The sequence below is a fragment of the Tachyglossus aculeatus genome, chromosome 2 (assembly GCF_015852505.1).
Source record: "Tachyglossus aculeatus isolate mTacAcu1 chromosome 2, mTacAcu1.pri, whole genome shotgun sequence".
In the NCBI taxonomy this organism is placed as follows: domain Eukaryota; kingdom Metazoa; phylum Chordata; class Mammalia; order Monotremata; family Tachyglossidae; genus Tachyglossus; species Tachyglossus aculeatus.
Genome location: NC_052067.1, coordinates 28,732,025 through 28,754,664, shown reverse-complemented (window position 1 = coordinate 28,754,664; position 22,640 = coordinate 28,732,025). Strand labels below are relative to the sequence as shown.

The following is a 22,640-nucleotide window of genomic DNA, read 5'->3' as shown; positions in this document are numbered from 1 at the left end:
TGTGCCGATTGTGGAAACAGAACTTTGAGTAGATTTTATTGGAAGTTGTCATTTTATTAATCATGTTGTAGATACAGAATTCACTGTATTCATTCTCTGGCTGAATATGAAAGGGAATAATGTGAAAGCATCTTTTGAATTTCATACTAAAGGTAGTGAACCCCTTATTACCATGGTAACACAGGTAACTGAAAGGAAGGATTTAAAAAATAGTATGATATCCCCAGTTATCTAAAAGAGTTTTGACACCAAACTAGTTCCTATCCATTTAAAGACGTCTGAAATAATAATGGTAGTGGCATTTGTTATGTGAGTATTATATGCCAAGCGCTGTACTAAATCCTGAGGTAGATACAAAATAATCAGGACAAACACAGTTCTTGTCCCACATGGGGCTCGCAGTTAGTAGGAGTTGAAAACAAGCACTGAATCTCCATTTTGCAGATGAGGAAACTGGGGCCTTGAGAAGTGAAATAACTTGCCCAAGGTCACATAAGTGAGTGGAAGAGCTGGGATTACAACCCAGGTCCTCTCATTCCCAAACTGGTGCTCATTCCACTAGGCCATGTGGCTTCTCTGAATTAATCTGTCATCTTGATTGAGAGTTAGCCAGGGGCCCTGTCTCAGGCACTCTTATAAAATTCGTTTTAACTAAACAGTCATGTTAAGATAATAAGACACATCTTTTTTTTACAATAGATCTACTTAATGGAGGCATAAAACTCTTAATTTTGCCAGTTGCCTATCTTCTTATGGTCCTAAAAGCTTGGAGTTCATGTAATACTATGTTAAATTGTCCATAGTAGGAATTCCAAGTAAGCCCAGAGAAAGAGAAGTTGGAAGAATTAGGCTCATTGTTTTTATTTTATAGTCACCCAGGTAACCTGTGAAAGGAATTCCCTGTAAAACATGCTCTAGTGGGGTTCATATCCATTACTGAAAAACAGTTTTTCTTCTCTAATGTCAGAATGATATCTGACAGTGGAAAAATGCCCAAAGGGACTGTTCCAGGACCTGGATGGCAAATCGAGACTGTATGAAAAAAGCAGTCAATATATAGAGACTATCTGTCTGTGATGAAAAGTCTCACAAATAGCACTTAGACTTATTTTTGTTCAATTTTTTGCAATTTTTTTTGTGTGTGGCAACGTTGTGATCCATCTTTAGCATCTCTCTTGGGCCTAAAGATTTGTTCAATCTGCATTTTATTATATTTTATAACTTTTTTATAAAATGAATAATTCAGCATGTGGTTTGCTTACTGGTGAAATGTCAAAGGGAAAGTCTTTTTTTGCTTTCAAATGACATTTTTGCGTGTTTTCTATTCTTCCTTCCTACTCTCTTTATTTCCAAAATATTGAGCATGTATATCACAGAAAATGTGCCCTCTGCCAAATAATTAAAACTGATCATGCTTTATTACTCTATTAGAACTCTGGCAGTTGCATCAGGAGAAATTACCATAAGCATAAAAAAAAGTGTAGCATCTGAGAGGAAGTCACCATCAGATTTTACCAAGTCTTTTTTAACTAGGTGAATGGATTGTGGGTTGTTTGAGTTGTGGATTTGGTACCTCTCATTCTTGTTATTTGGCCATTATCATGACTAAACTAGATCAGTGTGTCAACTCTCCAGAATTATATATATATATATATATGTGCATGTACATACTTATTTTTCTCCTCACTTATATAGTATATTTCATTTTCAGCATCACATATTATCCTTAAATGGGTCAGGAAATTATCTCCTAAGTAAAAAGCCTCCCAAGAATAGAGATAAATGTGAAAGTGATTGCATTTTATAATTATAAATGCTTCAGGGAGCATTATTTTGGGGAAAACATATATAGACTCTGTACTCCGGGCACCGATTTCTGATTTTTAAAGAATGTTTTTAAAAGTTCTAATGGCAAAACTTTTTTTATCTTCTAAGTATCACTCAACTGTTTTCTTCCAGTGGTATTTTCTTAACTAATATGTAAATATAAAGGGCCCTCAGTTGTTTAAAGGGGAAAGAAAGGGGGAGAGGGGAAGAGAGTGAGTGATATATACACACACAGTATCTTGGACAGTTATGAGTTGTATTCTTTGCTGTGCACCATGATTGACAATTATCATCAATGCTTAATTTCCTCTTGATGCAAGCAAATTTTCATTTTGTTTAAATACATTCACACCAATATGTTGATTTAATTTTGGATAGTCAATATTAAGCTCTGGTTTTACCAACCCTAAGCAAAATGAGGGGGTGCCATTCACTTTGTTTCATTTTTCCCAGGCTCGCTTAAGCTGATCTGAAAAAAAGGCTGCAGCTTAAAAAAAAAGACTAGCTCCAAATTGGTGTTGGAAATAGGCTAGATAAGTATGATTATGTTTCTGTACCACAGCCAGGAAAGAATGGAAGTAGATGATAGAGATTACAGAGTGTACAGTGCTCTGCACATAGTAAGTGCTCAATAAATACGATTGATTGATGATGATGATAGAGATGTTGAAACTGACATTGAGACAGTGTCTGTGACTGTCATTGAGAGTCAATCTCATTCAAATTTTGTCCACAAAATGCAGCAGTGGAGCTTTTCTGGCCCTTTGCCATTCTTGAATAAACAATGATCACAAGCTGTTGGCCAAGAGGGGAATTTCAAAATGCCCTTCCACTGACAGACTGTAAGCCCAGTGTAGACAGCGATTGTCTCTCTTTATTGCTGAATTGTACTTTCCACGTGCATAGTAAAGTGTTCTGCACACAGTAAATGCTCAATAAATTGGATTGAATGAATGAATGAATGACAGGATATGCCCTTGGGTGGCTTTCACAGTAGGGGTTATGGTTTGTGCTATGCCACCCACCCAGTCTTGCCTGTTCCCCAGCAAGCATTACGAGATGGCTGGTAGGGAGAACAGTGGTAGCTGCAGATCATAGAGCAGAATGTGTCCATTTCTTCAACAGTAGCACTTCCACTGAACCCTCATCTACTGGGTAAGACATCATGACATATGATGCTCAGAGTGGATCAGTAAGGTTTGGGCAAGGTTTTTTCCATTCCTTTGAAAATCCCAGGGGAAAGCAAAAAGATAAGAAGCAAGCCCACAGTTAGATGGAGCTGGAAAACCTTAGCTGGATTAAAGCAGAGGGTACATCCAGGCAAAGGCCATTGTTTCAGGGCAAGCGTGGAATCAGCAGACTTCTACCTTTGGTCAAACTCTGACCACCCCCTCCACCCCACCAATTAGCTACTAGCTCAAATATTTGGGTTTGTTAGTTATACTAACCAAAGAGTGTGTTCCTATTCCTTCCAAGCACAGTGCTGTGCACACAGTAATCACTCAATAAATATCACTGATTGGCATTAAGTGCAAAGCCAGGTTAATGCAGGAGTTTTAGGAGCTAACATAGCTCACAAAAAAGAATCCATGATTATATGCATGAAATAATATATAAAAACTTATCTATGGTTTGGGTAGAACAAATATAATTCACCAGCATATCATATTAAAACTATTTCTTGATCTTAATTATTATTGATTAAAATATATCATTTGCGATTTTTAATCCCTTCCATTTAATCTGTACACTTGTAGGCTATTTTGAATTAAAGCTATTTTATATGTTTTAAGACTAAAATATCATCACCTAATGGCTTTACATTAATTAAAAAGCTAGCTTAGTGTGTTATTAATAGCCTTAATGCCAGAATTACAATAATTTTATTTTAACTAGGAGAAAACATTGTATGAAAGCATCCTGCAAAATCCAATTTCCCTGGGGAATTATACAAGTTTAGGTATAAAAATTGTATATGCAAGAATATTGACAATTAAACCAACCACATCAGCATGCATATAATCTTGGAGCCTGAAATAAATCAGGCTAGGTCTAACAGAATCAGGCCGTGGATTTTAAGGGAACCAGGCAATGGAGCAGCAAGTATAATCTTACCTGGATTCAAGAAGATATATTAGTCCCTCATACAGGGGACAGCGGTAAAAGGCTTCTGGGGCATTAAGGAGCAGTGATAAAAGGTCTCCCGGGCTTTTAAGAGAGGCAGTGTGGGCTCTGGTGGCCTAAAATGAGTTGTAGCAGCACCATGCATGTATCAAGCTTAAGTAATACTGGAGCAGGAGTGAGAGAAGGCAGCAGGGAGGGCTGAGGTCAAGGTGGGAAGGGCCGAAAAACTGTTGCACCCAGAAGAAAGCGGGAAGAGGTCTGGGAGAGGGGATACAGGCATTTAGACAAAATGTCAGAGGTGGCACTTTCAGATTCTGGGCTGAGTCAGCAATTGGTACATGACATCCATGAAGTATCATGCTCAGCACTTGGAACAGTGCTTGGCACATAGTAAGCGCTTAACAAATGCCATTATTATTATTATCTCTGTTGCTGTGGAGCATTTGGAACCCCGGGTACACCTGTATAGGTTTCCATTCTTTCTACCTGTCCTGTATTCAATCCAGCTTCTTTGAGCAAAGAATGGCCCTCTTGAAAAATATCCAAAACATCTATGAAGAACAATGTTTACTGCAAGATGTCAGAGTTACAGCTGGTTTATGCCATAAATTACCACTTTAACACTAAATTTGATGTTTTTTCTTCATTTTTTTCATCTTTTAAATTTTTACCACACCTTTAAGATGAACTCAAAGTATAATTTCTGAGGGGGAAAAAGTCACTGATCCTTGAAATCCCATTTTCCTTTTGTGTTACATTGTGTGTTACAGCTGCAAGGAAGAGATTTTCCCCCTTCCTTAAAGAAAAATTATCTCAACTCTGGAGTCATATATCTTGATTAGAAGTAAAACAGAAAGCCCATTACTACTATGTGTTTCCTAATTCGACGTCGGTTCCGTGAATAAAAAAAATCTTAGGGCTTTTCCAGGAGCAACTATCCAACTAAAAATATCTTCCAGCAACCTCCATACGCAAGCTTACACAACACTGTAGATATTGGCCTGACTCCCTACTGGCTAAATTATCAAGAAATTAGCCAACATACAAAAGTTTTTATATAAAGTACAGTATTCTTGGCTTTTATTGAAGGCCTGGCACAGGTTCTATGGAAGTGAGGAAGGAAGCATTAGTGTTTTTTTGTTTCCTTTTTTTTTCTTTCTTTTTGTACATACAGATTGAATAAAAACTTAACGCTCCCTGCATTACATAGAGTTAGTCTTCCGGGGCAAAGCATCATTCCAACTAGAGGATCAAGTGTCTTGTCTTTTTAATGTCACCTCTCTTGCATTTCTAATTGGCAGAGTGTGAGTAAAAGTAAAGGGGTTTGACTCATCCAGCCTTCAAAAGATTGTCACATATTCCAGCTGAGCATGTCCTATGAAAGCCATGTCTCAAATCCACTCCATTTGTTTCATTCCAATGAGTGTAGTGGACCGTGAGCAAAGTCTCATCTAGACAGGATTCTGGCACTGACATTTTTTCTTCCCCCATCAATTCCTCCTTCCAAGGACACAAGGAAAGCCTGGAAGATTTCTCTCAGTCATTTCCTTAACAGTGCCAAATACACTTTGCACCTCTATTGCTAACCTACTCACTGTACCTCCATCTCATCTATCTCATCGCCAACCTCTCACCCACATCCTGCCTTTGGCCTGGAATAGCCTCCCTCTTCATATCTGACAATTAATTACTCCCCACTCCCTACAAAGCTTTACTGAAGGCGTATCTCCTCCAAGAGGCCTTCCCTGACTAAACCCTCTTTTCCTTTCCTTCTGTGTCACCCTGACTTACTTCTTTTATTCATTCCCCCACACAGCTTTACAGCACTTATGTATGTATCTGTAATTTTATTTATATTAACATCTGTCTGCCCTCTAGACTGTATGCTCATTGTGGGCAGGGGATGTGTCTGTTATAGTGTACTCTCCCACGTGCTTAAGTACAGTGCTCTTCACACAGTAAGTGCTTAGTAAATATGAGTGATTGACTGTGGATAGATCATCCTAAGAAGGTGGAAAAAACAAAAGCAAACAGCTTACTTTGCAGATTTTTTTATTTACAAGAGCAGAGTTCTGTAGTGTCAGCATTTCCAACTAGATCAAATTCATTAATCATGTCTACCCAAATATTTGACTGTTTTAAAATTCATTGTACATATATGATATTTATTCAGAGTGCAGTATAGATGTTCAAGTCATCCTCCTGGCATTTCTTATAGCTTTACTTTATATCTGAATTTTTTTAAATTCTTAATTCCTGCTCTGCAATTAATTTTGCCTGGAGTTCTAAACTTCTATAACTAAAATGTGAATCCCCAAAGTTGAAAGTTAAACTATGCTAAATCTGCTCTAAATCAAAATTAGAATAGCAGAAAGCCCCATTTCCCGTTGTAAATTTCATACATCTGTCAACTGACAAAAAATATTTTCATTGGATTTGTAAACTTGCACCTATTAGAAAAGTACTATTCCTTTACCAGCTTGTTCATAATATTTGTGTTACGTTGTTCTTATGGAAATATTTCCATTGTAATAATTCTATTTGAATTTCTATAATTAGAGTATAGATCAATACGAGTCAAACAGTGACTGTTGAGCCATTTGAAGTCACATTGTGGCTGTCAAGGAATTCACCTTCACAGTTCTCTTCTGGGTTGCTGATGGTTCCAGTTAAGTTTTGTCCTTATCTGCCACTATAATTTACCCACCCAGTGAAAAGGATAAACCAATCAGAAGTATTGAAAAGTATGAACTGTAGGAGTACTTTTTAAAAGCAGCTTTATTTCATTACTGATGCTAAATGTGAGTTGAATATGTCATTCATTTAGCTATAAAGAAGAGGGAAAGGATATGACAGGAAATCTTGGGGCCAGAGGAAGGGAATTTGTGGGGGGACTAGTCAACCCAGATAAGAACGAAAAGAGTGAGGAAATCTTTCCTTCTCTCCCTTTCTCCCCTCTTTCCCTCCCCATTCTAACTGCTACTGTTATTCCTTTGCTGCCTTCTCCCTCCCCACCTGTGCTCTCACTCTTCCTTTCACTCTTTTTCTTTCTCCCAGCGATTTCAGAGCTGAAAATTCTCATCACTAGCTCTCCACTGCTCAAAACTCCATTTCGCCCCCATATCAAACAGAATCTTCTTATGTTAGTTTCACCGCTCTTCACCAACTTTCTCCACCTTGTAGTATTGTGCTGTAAAAGCTGATTCTAAATTATTTAAAAAGTGAATATATGGGGTCCAGATCATTGAGAGAGGATTAAATTAGGTTGAATGTTTGAAATGTAAATAGCTGTGAGCTTTGAAATGCTCCAGGTACTTGACCCTTGTAACTCTTGAACTGCCGAAGATGATCTCCTGCAATTCCCATGCTCAGTAAATTTAGCTACCCCAATGCGGATGATCTTACATTTCTCATTAGTCATAATTTGCTAACCTTCCCTTGTCTTCTGATGGGCAAGCCATATTTTTTATAGTCAATCTGATCATATCTGAACAAGTTCTGGGATCTGGTAAATTATTAGCTTTTAATACCAGGTATTTTTTTATCTGTACTCATACTTAAATTGTAAGCTCCATTTCGGATGGGGACTGTCTTCAATCTGATTATCTTGTATCTGCCCCAGCGCTTGGTACAATGCTTAACACCTAGTAAGCGCCTAACAACTACCATAAAAAAGCTAAATTTTTCAGACGCACTAATGTAAATTATTGATAAAACCCACAGTTTTTAGCCTGCTTTTTGAAATCAGCATTTCTAAGCTATGTCTTGCAGTTCATTTTAGGAAAAAATTATCTAAGCAACTCGCCAGAGCTGTGAAATTGTGTGTGTGCGTATATGTGTGCGTGTGGTGGGGTGGTGGGGTGTTGGTTGTAATTTCCTTCAATCAATCAATCAATCGTATTTATTGAGTGCTTACTGTGTGCAGAGCACTGTACTAAGCGCTTGGGAAGTACAAGTTGGCAACATATAGAGACGGTCCCTACCCAACAGTGGGCTCACACATACCTCAAATTCAGCAGCTGTTTGGATGGATTGTCAAAGAGCTACCTGGTGGGATAAAAATGTTTTAGGCACATTTTTATCCCACCAGGTAGCTCTTTGACAATAATACAACTAAGTATAACCGGGGAGTGGGGCAAGCAGGAGAATTGCCCAGCCCAGGATGCTGCTGCATGCAGGTCAGCAGCCCAAATCGTGCAGCCATCAGCCTTATCAGGCCAGATTGGCCATAGTTTTCGGGATGGGGGTGGCGGGGACTACTCCCACAGAGGAGGTCATGGAAGTTCCCTCCACTTTCAAGTTAATAGTTGCAGATCAAGAAAAGCATTTGTAAAATGTATTCCAACTCTTCTAGACCAGATCGAAGAAGATTTCTGGAGGGTAGAGAGCTGACACCACTTGTCATCTAAGGTGGCTAGCATCTGTGGCTACTGGAGACTCAAATGCATATGACCCTGCATTCATTACACCTAGAGCACAACAGAACATAATGACATCAAATGGAAAATGTAATGATGTCATATGGAAAATCTAGACTATTTCTCAGTGGGGCTGAAGTCACCGTGTTCCCATCTCAGGTCTCTTGTATAACAAAACCAAACCAAAAAACAGGCAATGCCTTTTCTGCTTTTCAGCCATTAAACTCAGCATCAGGATTTGAGGTGGAGGAAGGCTGGGAGCTTAAAATAAAAGTACTAGGCATGAAGGCCTCTGGTACCATATCCATTAGACTGTGAGCCCACTATTGGGTAGGGACTGTCTCTATATGTTGCCAACTTGTACTTCTCAAGCGCTTAGTACAGTGCTCTGCACACAGTAAGCACTCAATAAATATGATTGATGATGATGATGACATTCCAGCTGAAAACCTGACTGATATAAAGTGGAATTAATCAAGCCTACCCTTCTCCCTTTCCACTCTTACTGTGACCACTGCTCCATTTCTTCTCCCATTGCTTTCTGATACTTTACTTCCTTTCTCCCTCTTTTGTCTTCTCTCTGCTTTCCACTGTCCTTGGCTTCTTTATTTTTGATTTTGACTGTTCTAGGTCAAGGAACAGGAGGTGGTGAAAGAAGCAGCCGAATAGGTTCAGCTGCTGCCTCCACATTCCAATTGTGATGCTGACCATCACTCCCTACCCCTTAGTAGGGGCTCCTCAGAACTCATTCTGCCTGCTTGTGTCACCTTTATCAGAAGATGGAAATATTCATTTTCTAGTCCACTTACCACAACTAGCAGGGCAGGGATACAGGTAGGGGGCATGTGCTGGCAGCTGTTTTCATGTCTGTGCTACATTAAGTTTAAGGAAGAGAGAAGAGAGGAATTGTTGGGAAAATGGGAAAAGGAGACCAAGGAGGAGGGAAAGCAGGGCTAATAATAATAATTGTGGTATTTGCTAAGAGCTTACTATGTGCCAAGCACTGTACTGAGTGCTGGGCTAGACACAAGACAGTCAGGTCAGGCACAGTGTCTACCCCCACTCCTTGGGGCTCCCATTCAAAACAGGAGGAAGAACAGGTATTGAATTTCATTTTAAGATGAGGAAACTACGGCACAGAGAGATTAAGTGACTTGCCCAAGGTCACACAGCAGACGAGTGGCAGAACTGAGAGTAGAACCCCAGGTCTTCTGACCCCTTGATCTGTGCTCCTTTAACTAAATATGTATTTAGAGCACTGTACTAAGTGCTTGGGAGAGTGCAGTAATTCAGGTAGCCATGATCCTTGCCTTCAAGGAGCATAAGGAGGGGAAAGGCAGGAGGATGGAGAAATGTAGAAAGGAGGGAAGGATTGGGAAAAGAGAGAAGTGGAGTAGTAACAGAGAGAAAAGGGTAAATAAAGTTAAGATGACCAGAATTCTGGTTACCCTGGGTAGAACATGTGGGAGAGATCCAAGGGAAAGGGAATGGAGAGGCTATTTCCACTCCTCCCTCACCTCACCCATGCCTCTCTTCATTGCCTTTGTAAGGTGGCAGATAGATGTGTGCCAATGCAACAACCTCTATACAATAATAATTGTTATTTGTTAAGCACTTACCGTGTGCCAGGTAATGTTCTAAGCTCTGGGATAGATACAAGCTAATTGGATTGGACACAGTGCCTGTCCCCTATAGGGCTCACTGTATTAATCCCCATTTATACAGATAAGGGAACTGAGGCACAGAGAAGTTAAGTGACTTGCTCAAGGTCACACAGCAGACAAGTGGTATGCCTCTCCACAGCTGAGGTGCATGTGGGATGCTGCAGCCACTGCTGCCTGTTTTTGTTCCATAAGATTCCCAGGGCAGGTCCAGAGGCTATGGATCTGGCCCTGACTCTAACAAGTCTACCTCTAAACTGCAGGCTCACTATGGGCAGGGAACATGTCTGCTAATTCTGAGGTAGTGTACTCTACCAAGCACTTAGTACAATGCTATGCTCATAGTAAGCACTCAGTAAATAATAATAATAATAGTGATGGCATTTGTTAAGCACTCACTATATGCAAAGCACTGTTCTAAGCGCTGGGGCGGATACAAGGTGATCAGGTTGCCCCACATGGGGCTCACAGTCTTAATCCCCATTTTACAGATGTGGTAACTGAGGCCCAGAGAAGTTTAGTGACTTGCCCAGAGTCACATAGCTGACAATTGGCAGAGCCGGGATTTGAACCCATGACCTCTGACTCCCAAGCCCGTGCTCTTTCCACTGAGCCATGCTGCCTCTCACATTGATCAATTGACTGATTGATTGATTTTGTGGAGGCAGAGGAGTGGTCGGTGCAGAATAGTGGGGATTGCCCAAGTCATTGGCCCAGGAATCCCAAATGGCTTCCCTAAACTGAAAATTTCATCTTGGAACTTGAATGCTGCTAACCACCCTAAAAGTAGACAGCAAGACATCGGTAGGGCCAGGTAAATGGCTTTGTTTTCCTGGGTTGTTTCAAAACCCAAGTTAAAAACGTTCTTGAACAATCCCACATGAATATTAGGCTTTCTCTAATCATTTTCACTGACGCATCAAGACCTTTGTCTTCCAAACCCTGAATACTATCAATCAATCGTATTTATTGAGCGTTTACTGTGTGCAGAGCATTGTACTAGTCCTTCGTACTTGAAGAAGGCATCGCTGATGGGAAGATTCATCCACGAGTCTATGTGTGGCTGAAAAAGCCAGTGCTTAGACCCACAGTCCTGGACACATTGTGTACTCAAAAATGGCATCACTTCTTGGGTTGTCCTACTTACACATGCATGCATCTAATGCTGTTTTGTGCTCTGCACATAGTAAGCGCTCAATAAATACGATTGATGATGTTTTCTCTCTCGCTTCGTGGTCTCTCTTTCCCTATGAAGTTTCTGCTTGAAGTGAGCCACTCCTTTCTCAAAAGCAGCCTGCCTTGCTAGTCCTTACAGAGCAATGCCTTTCTACTTCTCAGCTAGAATGCATCTGTCTGAGACTGTGTAATTATCTCATTATCCACTCTTAAGTCCCAGGTAAACCAAAAATAGAAGTCCCTACCACACCATTTTTTAAAAGGGTATGCCTTTCTTTCCAACAGATTTTTTTTAAATACAGAAAGCTCTTTCAGAAACACCTAAATTTGTAGTATCTACTGCTTACTCATGGATTAAAGAAGGGATTTTCTTATCACAGCTACCCATCAGGTACTTTCCAAAATAAATGTAATTCCTAAAACCCACAGTACTCTTCGAAAGAAAGATGGCGTTGGAGGAAAAAACCACCATTATAGAGAGGGCTTGTAAGCAATAAATTGCCTATGTCTTGGAAACTGATTTATTCCATTGCACAACATTAACCACAGATGATTATGAAACACAATCGAAAACATTCAAAATGTATTTAATATAATGCAGGCAAAGAGCTCTCCATTCTTTCTACTGGTAGCTGTGTTAGGTTTGCTGTCAAACATTCAATCCACACTTTATGGGTCTCAGGTGGATTTGCTAAATCTATTCACTATAGTTAACTGGGATATATCTACCCAAATCTTCTAAAGGCTGGGAATTTCAGATTTGGCCCAGGTGGAAGTTTGATATAGCTTTTTAATTATCAAATGAGGGAATAACAAATCCTTAAATTACAGCGTTGGTCTAGGAATCTGTTTAAAAATGTAGCTTTTTAATCATCAAAAGAGGAGATAAAAATACTGAAATGGCAACCAACAAATCTCTTGTCAAAATTGTTTTTGCCACCTTTTCATTCAACTGTCTCAGCGTTTTTTGAATTCAATAATCACACAAAATATGGTCTCTAGTTAGGTTATTTTCAGGAAGTTGTACTGTCTGCATGGATCAGAGAAAGCTTTTGGCTCCGTGCATCACTCAGCTTTGCTCCCTAACCTAAAGCTCTGTGACCTGAATGCTGTTTCACTTTCTTTGTTCTCTTCCTGCCTTTTCCATTATTTTCAAAGGGTTTTTATTACCTGGCTTCCTCTTAGAACAGCTTTACTCACTAGTGGAGTTAGCCCCAGGGCTAGCATATGAGTTCTTCTTTAGTCATTGTATTCTGACCTTCCCGGTGTGCATGTAAAATTTTTTTTTTTTAATGTTGTATGGTACATAAATAGTAATGGATTCTCATCCTTTTCAAATGATGTTTCTTTTGTCCCATATGCCTTGTTCAGTGGAATAGTGGGAAGTCGGCCAACTTCATAATCGCTGTTAATTTACTTTATCATTATCAGAATTAGACATTGCTTCATTTTGGACAGTATTAAAATGTAATCCACATGAGCACCGTTGTGTGCTATATGAAAAACTGAATTATCACTGCTAACTAGCCATGACCAAGGCTGTGCATTCTATTATATAGATTGCAAAGAGTTCAGATTTCTTGACAATAAATTAGTTTCACTTCAAATGTCAACAAACATAAACCAGAACGTAATTGAGATAAAAATTCTAAGGTATTATTTTTCCTATAGGTGAAGGGATTTTCTTTTTTCAACCTAAATATTTAAATATACTAGTCTTGTAGAATTAACTTGTATGAATCCTACCTAAAACAGTTTGAAGAAAACATAAAAATGTTTTAAAAAATGTATTTCTGTACATGTTTGTCAGTCTTCAATTTAGCTAGTGTCATATGGTCAACATTTAGTATGCACTTTACATGATAATCCATTACGTATCTCAGCTGTTATGCTTCCTAATTAATTGTTAGTATGTATGGTACTTTTTGCTGCTGTAAAACAGAGATGGATTACAGTCTTAGAGATGTAGTTTCATTGGACATCTGTTAAATTGTGCTCCCGTTTACATAGTTATTAGTTAATAAGTATTGTTGTCACAATATGTACCGCCTAATGATTTTAAGTACTACTTCTCACTTATGGCTGCTCTGCTTCATCTCTTTTTAGTGCTTTGTTTTGGGAAAGGTGAATGTAATGAGTTTGGGGTTCTACTTTAGATCATGAGATGGGAGCAACCCGAATTCTTTAACACTAATAATGATAATTATGGTATTTGTTAAGCACTCACAGCGTGGCTCAGTGGAAAAGAGCACAGGCTTTGGAGTCAGAGGTCATGGGTTCAAATCCTGGCTCTGCCAATTGTCAGCTGTGTGACTTTGGGCAAGTCACTTAACTTCTCTGTGCCTCAGTTACCTCATCTGTAAAATGGGGATTAAGACTGTGAGCCCCCCGTGGGACAACCTGATCACTTTGTAACCTCCCCAGTGCTTAGAACAGTGCTTTGCACATAGTAAGCACTTAATAAATGCCATTATTATTATTATTATGTGCCAGTCACTGTACTAAGCACTGCTTCCATTAACAAAGGCTGACAGAGTAGGGGAATCTCCTTGACTCTTTTCCTGATGTAACTGATGCCCTTTTGGCCACTGGTAGAAATAAATTGTATTGCAGTGATGATAATGGTGAGGATGATGATGTTAGAGTTGACTGTGGAAACTTCTATCGTGAATGACGAATGGATCTCAGTTCTGAGGCTTCAGGGCCTAGAACCTGCTTGAAGGAATTGATCTTAGTGTTAGTGGTTTGCCAAAAATAAAAATCTATAAATGTGAGCATGTATGTAAAAATGAGGATGTGAATATGGTGCTTAGCGTTAATATGCATCCTTTATTTTCAGAGATGGTATTTTTGGACTTACCATTATCTGCACAGCTTCTTTCACACTGTCCTTTACTCTGACTTGGTAGGGGGAAAAATTTCAAATGGCGGAAGGAGTTGAAGTGTTGTCTGTAATCAATGATGAAGACTCTATACGTAAGAGCTCTCTGTATGCCAGGGATGGCCAAACCTCATGAACTGGAGCGTCTCAAACCAAAAAAAATAATGTGGCTTAGAGCCATTTGGCAAAAGAAAAATTCCTTTAACAGGAGCAGTGAGCAGGCTTTCCAGGAGTCATGAGTGAGTGATGATGAGCAGGAGTTTGGCAAGGGCTGAGTAGCCCAGGGACACCCCCCAGCTCAAGGGAGTCCCCCAACATCCCACTATGAGGCATGTTGCACTGCTGCAACCCCCCCCCCCCCCACCACCACCAAAAGCAACTTCAAATGCATCCAGATGGAGTTCAATTGTCCACTAATTGCACCCCCACACACATACCTGTGGCAGAGCTCCTTTCCCTGACAAAGCTCTGGGCTGCTGCCAGGGCTGTATACTGAATATTCTCTGGAGTCTCTGCCCCAGTTGACCCAGTTCAGGCAACCCTGGTGCAACTCTGGTAAACTGGAAAAGGGAGAGAGACCCCAGACCTGCAAGGAGGGAAGCAGGAGTGGAGGATCGCACTGTAGTGACTGTATCTGTCAGTAAGTGCCAATGATTGATTGGCTGTATTCTCCTCTTCCCCACAGCTTTCCCTGCCCCAAGAGTACTCGGCTGTGGGGGAGATAAACCAGCCGGGGACCCTGAGAAAACACTTGCCCAGGACCAACCATACTAATAACCCCCATCAATTAGCACATGCTAATTAAGGATTGTTAATGAGAGTGATGCCCAGGGCATACACGTGGCTCTCAGAGCAATTACTTGGCTGCAGGGCTAGGAGAGTGGAACAGGGAGCAGTTGTGGGGGAGTTTGGGCCAGGCAGACACACCAGTTAAGCTGGGAGATGGTTTCAGCATGGTTATTAGCAGAGTGGTGTAATGTCATCAAATGTCAAAATTCTTGAACCCTGGGAGGTTGACGTGGCCCAGAAGGTTAACTTGGCCTCAGGGCGTGGCGGCTGTGAGCAAGAATCCTCTGGGCTGCGGGTAGGGCTCTTGGTCTGAGCCAGCAGGGATGCCGCCTCAATGGCAAAATAATAAATGATAAAGCATACGCGACATAGCTTTTCACCACAAGCCATAGAGCAAGCGAAGAAAAGTCACCACATGTGGCTGGCGAGCCACTGTTTGGCTCCCCATGTTTGATGCTGCTAGCGGAAGAGAAAGTTACCTATTATCACCAGTTTCCTTTTTCAATGCAAAAAAAATGACTCAAATTAGTCATATTTCTCCTAGGTCTACACTAAAGGAAGATCATTCATAGTTTGCACTAGCTACACATCAGGTTAGAACTCCACCTGGAAACATAAGAAATCAATGTAAATTCCTGAAAATGTACTCGTGCTCCAGTCTAGTTGCTCTTTGTAACTGGGACTCTCCTTTCTTTGATGTTCCTGGCTGATACATAAGTGTAGTTCTAAGAAATATGTTGAAATCAACTTTAGAACATGTAAGACTATATGCAACTTTTTCACAATTCTCATGCTATGGCTCTTGTGGCATTTGAAGGTGTGTCCCCTCTTTTTCATCTTATGATTTTTTTTATTAGCCGTTGCAAAAATTGAGACAAAGCAAGGCCTAATGGATGGAGCATGGGAGTCCGAGGGACCTGGGTTCTAATCCTTGTTCCACCCCTTGTTTGCTGAGTCTCCTTGGGAAAGTCACTGAACTTCCCTGTGCCTCAGTTACCTTATCTGTAAAATGGGATAAAGGCTGTGAGCCCCATGAGGGACAGGGACTATGTCCAACCTGATTTGCCTGTACTCATCCCAGTGCTTAGTACAGTGCCTGGCGTATTATCAGTCCCCTCTATCAATCAATCAATCAATCAATTGTATTGAGCGCTTACTGTGTGCAGAGCACTGTACTAAGCACTTGGGAAGTACAAGTTGGCAACATATAGAGACAGTCCCTACCCAACAGTGGGCTCACAGTCTAGAAGGGGGAGACAGAGAACAAAACCAAACATATTAACAAAATAAAATAAATAGAATAGATATGTACAAGTAAAATAAATAGAGTAATAAATATGTACAAACATATATACATATATACAGGTGCTAGACTGTAAACTCATTGTGGGCAGGGAATGTGACTGGTTTTTGTTGTAATGTACTCTCCAAGCATTTAGTACAGTGCCCTGCACACAGTAAGTGCTCAATAAATACAATTGCATGAATGAAGAAATGCCATACCAAAAAAAAATTCAGAGATGTGTGTTAAGTGCTTAACCGTGTCCACCTTAAGGAAAAGCTACTTGAAATTATAACTTTGAGATGAAAAATACAAGTCTTTCTAAGAGTAGAATGAAAGACCATTCAAGTAAACTGTGAGGTTTTCAGTGAACCTGAAACATAAATCCATTCTAATGCTGTCAGAGGAGCTAATTTTGGATCTCAGTTACATAATTCTCTGATTCATGGCACAAGGGCTCCAAATATTTCCTTTGTAGATCTCCATGGAAAAGTGTTTTTTCTGAAGGAAGTATATTTCCCACTGAACTCATACTTTCCTATTTAAAAACTCATCGGGGACCCAAACTTTTTAAAAGGTGGAGACAAAGTGACATTCAACCATTTCAAGAATCTGATGATAGAATTGTAATTATAAAACTTACATCCTTTTATTAGAAATTTTTTCTAGAAATCTTGTACTTAGTTTGCATATGGAAATGGTTTTTAAATGTTAGCAATTTCTCAGAAATCATTCCAATCCACTAAAGTATCAAGGTATTTGCTGACATCTTCAAGTATTATTTATTATTCATTAAGTCCAGGTGATAAAGTGCAAAAAAAGCCCTCAGTTTCATTTTCAGATACTAGGTTACACTAATAATGAAACAGTTTGAAAAATTAACTGAGTGCTTTTGATGTTGGAGATTTGGAAGAAGAATAAATATGAAAGCCCCCACTGGTATTCTTTGCAGAATCTTTTTGCTAGTCAGTAAAATCGCACTTTAAAACAGCTTACCCTGAAATCAGACTTTTTCAGTGAAATCCACTCAAAGTGATACTTCTGTGTTCCATGAAATGTACATAGACAAAGAACATTTACACCAGTCCAGAAAGAACCTGGCTAGATATTACTGCTCCATTCAAAAGAATACAAATTGGAAAAGGAAAGTTTTTGAATAATCACCTCAGTATTACAAGGCATGTTATTTGTGAAGCACTGAATTCCTCAGATTAAAGGTTGGAATGGTGTTTTATCTCCTAAAGTGGTCATCGCCATTGCTATTCCATTGATCATAAATTCTTTTGTGGTCAAAATGTGTAAATGTACATCAGTGTTCACACAAAAGATGATTGTATCGGTCTTTCTTAAAATATTTGCTTCTCTAAACTCACCCTCTTAGCTTGAAAACAATCTAGAAGGCATTAGACTACTCCAAAAAGTTTACATCAGGAAGAAATTTACCCCCACAATGAATATGCTAAAAATCATAACATTCTTAATTAAAAACAAATTTGGGAATGTTTTTATTAAACAAGGGATGGTTTTGACCATTTTTTTCCTAAATAGCATTATTTTTTTTTTCCTTAAGAGAAATGAGAAAGATTGTTCTAACTGTTGGCTCTGAGATTTTTTTAATAACCACCATTTACCACTTTGGCATACACACCAGAGAGCCTCTGGCTAAAACTTGGGCACTGATGCCAGTGTTAAGTCCTGTGCCAGTATTACTGTCAATAAGGTTCTACCACAACCACTGCCCTGCTTCCTCCTCCGGTCATAACTCTGCACTGGTGACCGGGATGACTATAAAGGGATGAGCATAAAATCATGATCATCCAAATCTAGAAAGGGCATCTGACCACAAATCACAGCCCCAAAAAAGAGTTGTCATGATCTCTTTTATGTGATAATAAATGTTGGTTTATAACTTCTTTATTATTTTTCTAGGTTACGTTTCGGACAAGAATCTATCACTGTAATATTAACAGCCAAGGAGTGATCTGCCTGGACATTCTGAAAGATAACTGGAGTCCAGCGCTCACCATTTCCAAAGTTCTTCTCTCCATCTGCTCACTTCTCACAGACTGCAACCCTGGTAAGAGACTGGAGTAAACAACTTGATGCCTGATCTATTGTTTTTGTCAGATACAAAAAAATGCAAGCTTAGATCTAAAATTTCTGCATGTTTCCTGACTTCTCTTAAATTGACTCAGCCCGCTAAACCATTTGTGACATTATTTTGCTAAGTGGAAAAAAGGTGTTACCTCATAAATTAAAGAAAAAAAATCCTTTCAGAAGGGAAAGTATATTTTAAGAATACATGAGAAGAATACATTAAATGCCTTACTATCTGCTACTGCCAAACAATAATAAAAATTCAAATTGCAGAGCTTAATCCTTAATTAGATACCTAGCAAGAGATGCTAATTTGAGAAATGTAGGCTATTAAAACCTGATGTACCGTCAAACAGCACAACATAGACCTGAATACCTAGGCATCCTACCAGCCATGCCCTCTGAATAGCATAATGGAGAGGTTAATGTTGCCAGATGTCTGACAAAAAAACCTGGCCAAGCTGGATTGGAAAACTACAGGAAGAGCAACCAGTATGCTGCAGATGCCTGGAAAATCCAGTATTTCTGATAACAAATCAGGTCAGTAGTTGGCAGATGAAGTGACCCATTTCCCATATTGTCCAACCTCACCTCATTACCTCCTTTTGACCCCTAGAAGTGTGACTTCTCCTCTCTGACATGCTCCCAAGAGGCAGTGGCCAAATTGGTTTGCCTGATTTTTTTCGCCCTCTGAGCAAATCAGAAATTCCAAAGTAACCATAATGCGGTCCTCAAGGTTTTCATCACCTATCAATGGGAACCAGTCTCCCTTCAGCCAGTGGGCTGAAAAAATTCAAAAGATCTTGACTTCCATTTTCATAACCAAAGAACGTAACCTGACTTCCTTACTTACACATTCTTACCAGATCGGTGAGACCTTGGATATTCTATTTCCTAAATAAAGCATAATCAAATTTGAACTGAAAATATATCCTCTTTGTTTTATGGAAAAGTTTATTACAAAGCAGCAGGTTACTTGCTGTAAGTTTATAATAAGAGAAGCCCAAAATTTGTGACAGTTGGTTTGCATTGAAATTATTACATCCTTTCCCTATTATAAAGAGCAATGTAATTCTGAGTGTACTTGAAATTGAATTTTGGTTTATTCCCATTCCATTGATTTAGCTATGTGAATATTTTTAACAGTTTTAGAGCCCCATACAATAAAATTTACCACCGTTGTAAAATCATTTGATCCAAAGAAAGTCTTGTCTTTCATACCTTAGAATACCTGCCCTAGGCATTTCTTAATATCCTCTCAAGGTATTAAAGTTTGAAATTGGTATTCTGTTTTATTTGCAAAACTCTTTGGAGCCGGTTTTTGTTGAGGTTTGGTATTCAGTCACTTTCATACGTTGTTGGAATTTGGATGTGATTTGGGGGTCTTTAGAAGTTTCCCCTTAGGGAATAAGCAGTGCTCGAGTTTTTTCCTTGTGTGTTCAGCTATCCTGGGGACACTGACTGCAGGTTGAAATGAAATACTGACATCAGTGATTTGCTTGTGTTGGACAGTTTGTTGTTTACATTGCTTGTTTGAATAACACTTTCTAAGAGTGTAGCTTGGCTTTCCTGGTGTTTACTTGTGAAATTAAAGAGTTATGTAAATCTATTTGGTTTAACAGTATGACCTGATAAAAGTAAAGCTGTTACTTTCAGTTCTTGACTACATAGCATTCCTTTCTAGAGCATCACTCTTTCGATTCTTTCCAAGAGGAGCCCATTCTTCATCATTAACAAATTGTTGGAGATTAGGCATGCCCCCCAATCAGATCTTTATATAGGAATGTAAATTGGCAACCTCTTTCTCACTATGGGGGAGTCACTTTGGAAATAACCCCCCCACAACTCTGGTGCTTTTTTTCTCCCCTATCAGCTGGGCGCAGTGTCCAAGATACTGTGTCGTCCCCTGCATCTAACCTACCCATTGACTCATTTTAAAGGCAGAAACCAGCAGGGGACTAAACTTGATAAGCAACCTTGAACTCTTTGAATGCAATTCATCAAAGAGACAGAGGCAGAACAGGTCAAATGGAAATGCAACAGTGAATACCCCACAAACACAAACACTTAGGGTGGACCAGCGCCCCCCACCACCCCCCTACATCTTCCTAGTGAAAATCTAGTATCAGTTACCCCGGTAGTCTTAGGTTTATGCAAATCTTCATTAGAACAACAAATAGCACTAAGAATGGCAGCTAATTAACCCTCAGTCATACACAGTGATTAAACTGAGCTGGAGCACAGCTGCAGCTTCCTTGGCAAGCGCTTTATTCTTCTCAAACAGGCTGAGCAAATGAAAAGAGGTATTTGCTCCCAGCAGCGGCTGTCACTCACATGGTAATCTACAAAAGACATTGAGAGTCTCTTTTCCTCTCTGTTATATATCACCACTCTTTGTTTCATATTACTTAAGGCAGAGGCCTGCTTGTCCTTTTTAACAACTGATACAATCCTTTACCCATAAACTGCTTTGGATACCCTGGCTGTTGTTATTATTAAGTGCCTATCTTTGTCTTGGTCATACCGATAGTAGATTGCTCCTAAATGTTCCTAGTATCTGGCCGATGGGGGTGGGGGTTTTTCTACTTTTTAAAGTGAGGTTATTTCGGTACAGTAGTATATATCACTTTGTGGAATGTCTTCACAAAATAAATGAACCACTGGGTTAGTGAAAAAAAGAAATGTAAGAATTTTCTTGGAGGTGGATATTTTTCTCAGTATGCTTCCGAGTTAAATATGAGAATTGAAAACAGAATAGTTTATTTTTCTGAGCTTTTCCCCTTCACATTTAAACTTAGAAAGGAAATCTAATTCCAGTTACAAGTTACTCTGCTGGAAATGTGCCACCCAAAAGTCTGCTAGCTTTTGTCATAACTATAGTTTATCTGCTTCAGGCCCGTGCACTTTCAATGTATATTTCATTTTTCCGCGTCAGTGAGTTGTTGTTTTTTAAGTGATACAGAAATTTTTGGAGAAAGGAAATAAATGTAAGATAGTGACTATTTTCAAGCAAACCAATTTAATGGTGAATTTGATTCTTGTTCTTAGGTTTTTGCTGCTAAATTTTAGTCAACTGTATTTCCAATTGCAGTTTCAGATGTAGACTGTGATTTACAGTACTTTTGCTTCTAATGACATCTTATCCAAAGAAAGAGAACAAATAAGCTGTGGTTCTATTTAGTTTATGCCTAGTTCCCTGTGGATGGATAAACATGGAACAGTTGAAGTTAGGCTGCCTAGCATGTTTTTTAAGAGGGGAAGGAAATAAACGTCCCAGGAATAAAGGATGACTTTTTGTTAGCTCCCAAAGTAGTATCTGCATAATGTTGGATGTCTGCTTTGGCTCAAGCAGATATTTTTCAGAGAGGTTACAAATGGTCCACTAAAGTGGATACTCAAAATCCAGAGATTTTATGTGGGAGGAGCTTGGATAAGGATTGGAAGATATTCTGGAGAATAATGACTAGAGGTTAAAGTGACGTTATAAAGTCACATCTGGCCATGGCTGGTAAATCAATAAAGAATTGTGGTTTCTGTTAAGTGCTTACTATGTGCTAAATATTGTACTAAATGCTGGGGTAGATACAAGATAAGTAGTTGGACACAGTCCCTCTCGCTACCTCTTCCCTGTGGCTCCATTCCCACCCCCCGGGTTCTAAGTAGTTTTCCTCCTCCCTCCTACCCCTAAAATCGACCTGCCATCCTTCCTTCCCAGCTGCCCCCAACCCCACTCCCCAGTATTTAAAAAAAAACAAACCACCAGTGAAGCCCATGTCCTGCTCAAGCCCCATGCTGTCATTACCAAATGGAGAAGAGGTAAGAAAACATTAATGGGGACTTATTTGGTTCCTTCCGGACATCTAGATGCCTGGATCAATCACAGCCCTGTCTCCTTATCCCAGAGTGGTGAGGAGCTGGCTCTGTTTTAGCCAACCGTCTCCCCTGTCACCACTCTGTGGTTTGTCTCCAACCTACCACCTGTTGCACGCTCGGGCCCCAACTCTCAGAGGTTGCTCTGACTACTGTGGCTGCTCCCAGACCGCTGGATGTACCAGGATCTCCCTTACCTACCACCACCCATTGGAGGCCATGGCTGTAGCTTGCAATTGCAAATATGTCTAGGATCCATCTCCACTGCAATGGGGTTGGCCAATCTACTGGAGAGAGAGCAGACAGGTAGCATAAAGGGTGTGCATGCAGAGAAGGTTAAAGACAGCAGAGAGCAGCAAAAGAGAGCAAGCCAGTTCAGGTCGGACCAGCTCCCTCCATCTGAGGCGCAGATATGGGGCCAGGACTCAGACATCTGACCATAGGGGGCCCAGGAACATTTCCTGCCCTAGTCATGCTGGCGACAGCATCAGGCACGTTTTGAACAGGACCCGCTC

At 39.8% G+C, this 22,640-nt stretch overlaps 1 protein-coding gene across 2 annotated transcripts in view; it reads left to right on the top strand.

The window, feature by feature from the left end:
- The window catches only part of LOC119922798 (ubiquitin-conjugating enzyme E2 E2), a 317,762-nt gene that overhangs the window by 273,233 nt on the left and 21,889 nt on the right, over window positions 1-22,640 (top strand). For both annotated transcript variants that reach the window (XM_038742442.1, XM_038742443.1), the window contains exon 5: window positions 18,088-18,235. In XM_038742442.1, the coding sequence (XP_038598370.1) occupies window positions 18,088-18,235 (148 nt within the window). The remainder of the gene's footprint in view (window positions 1-18,087; window positions 18,236-22,640) is intronic.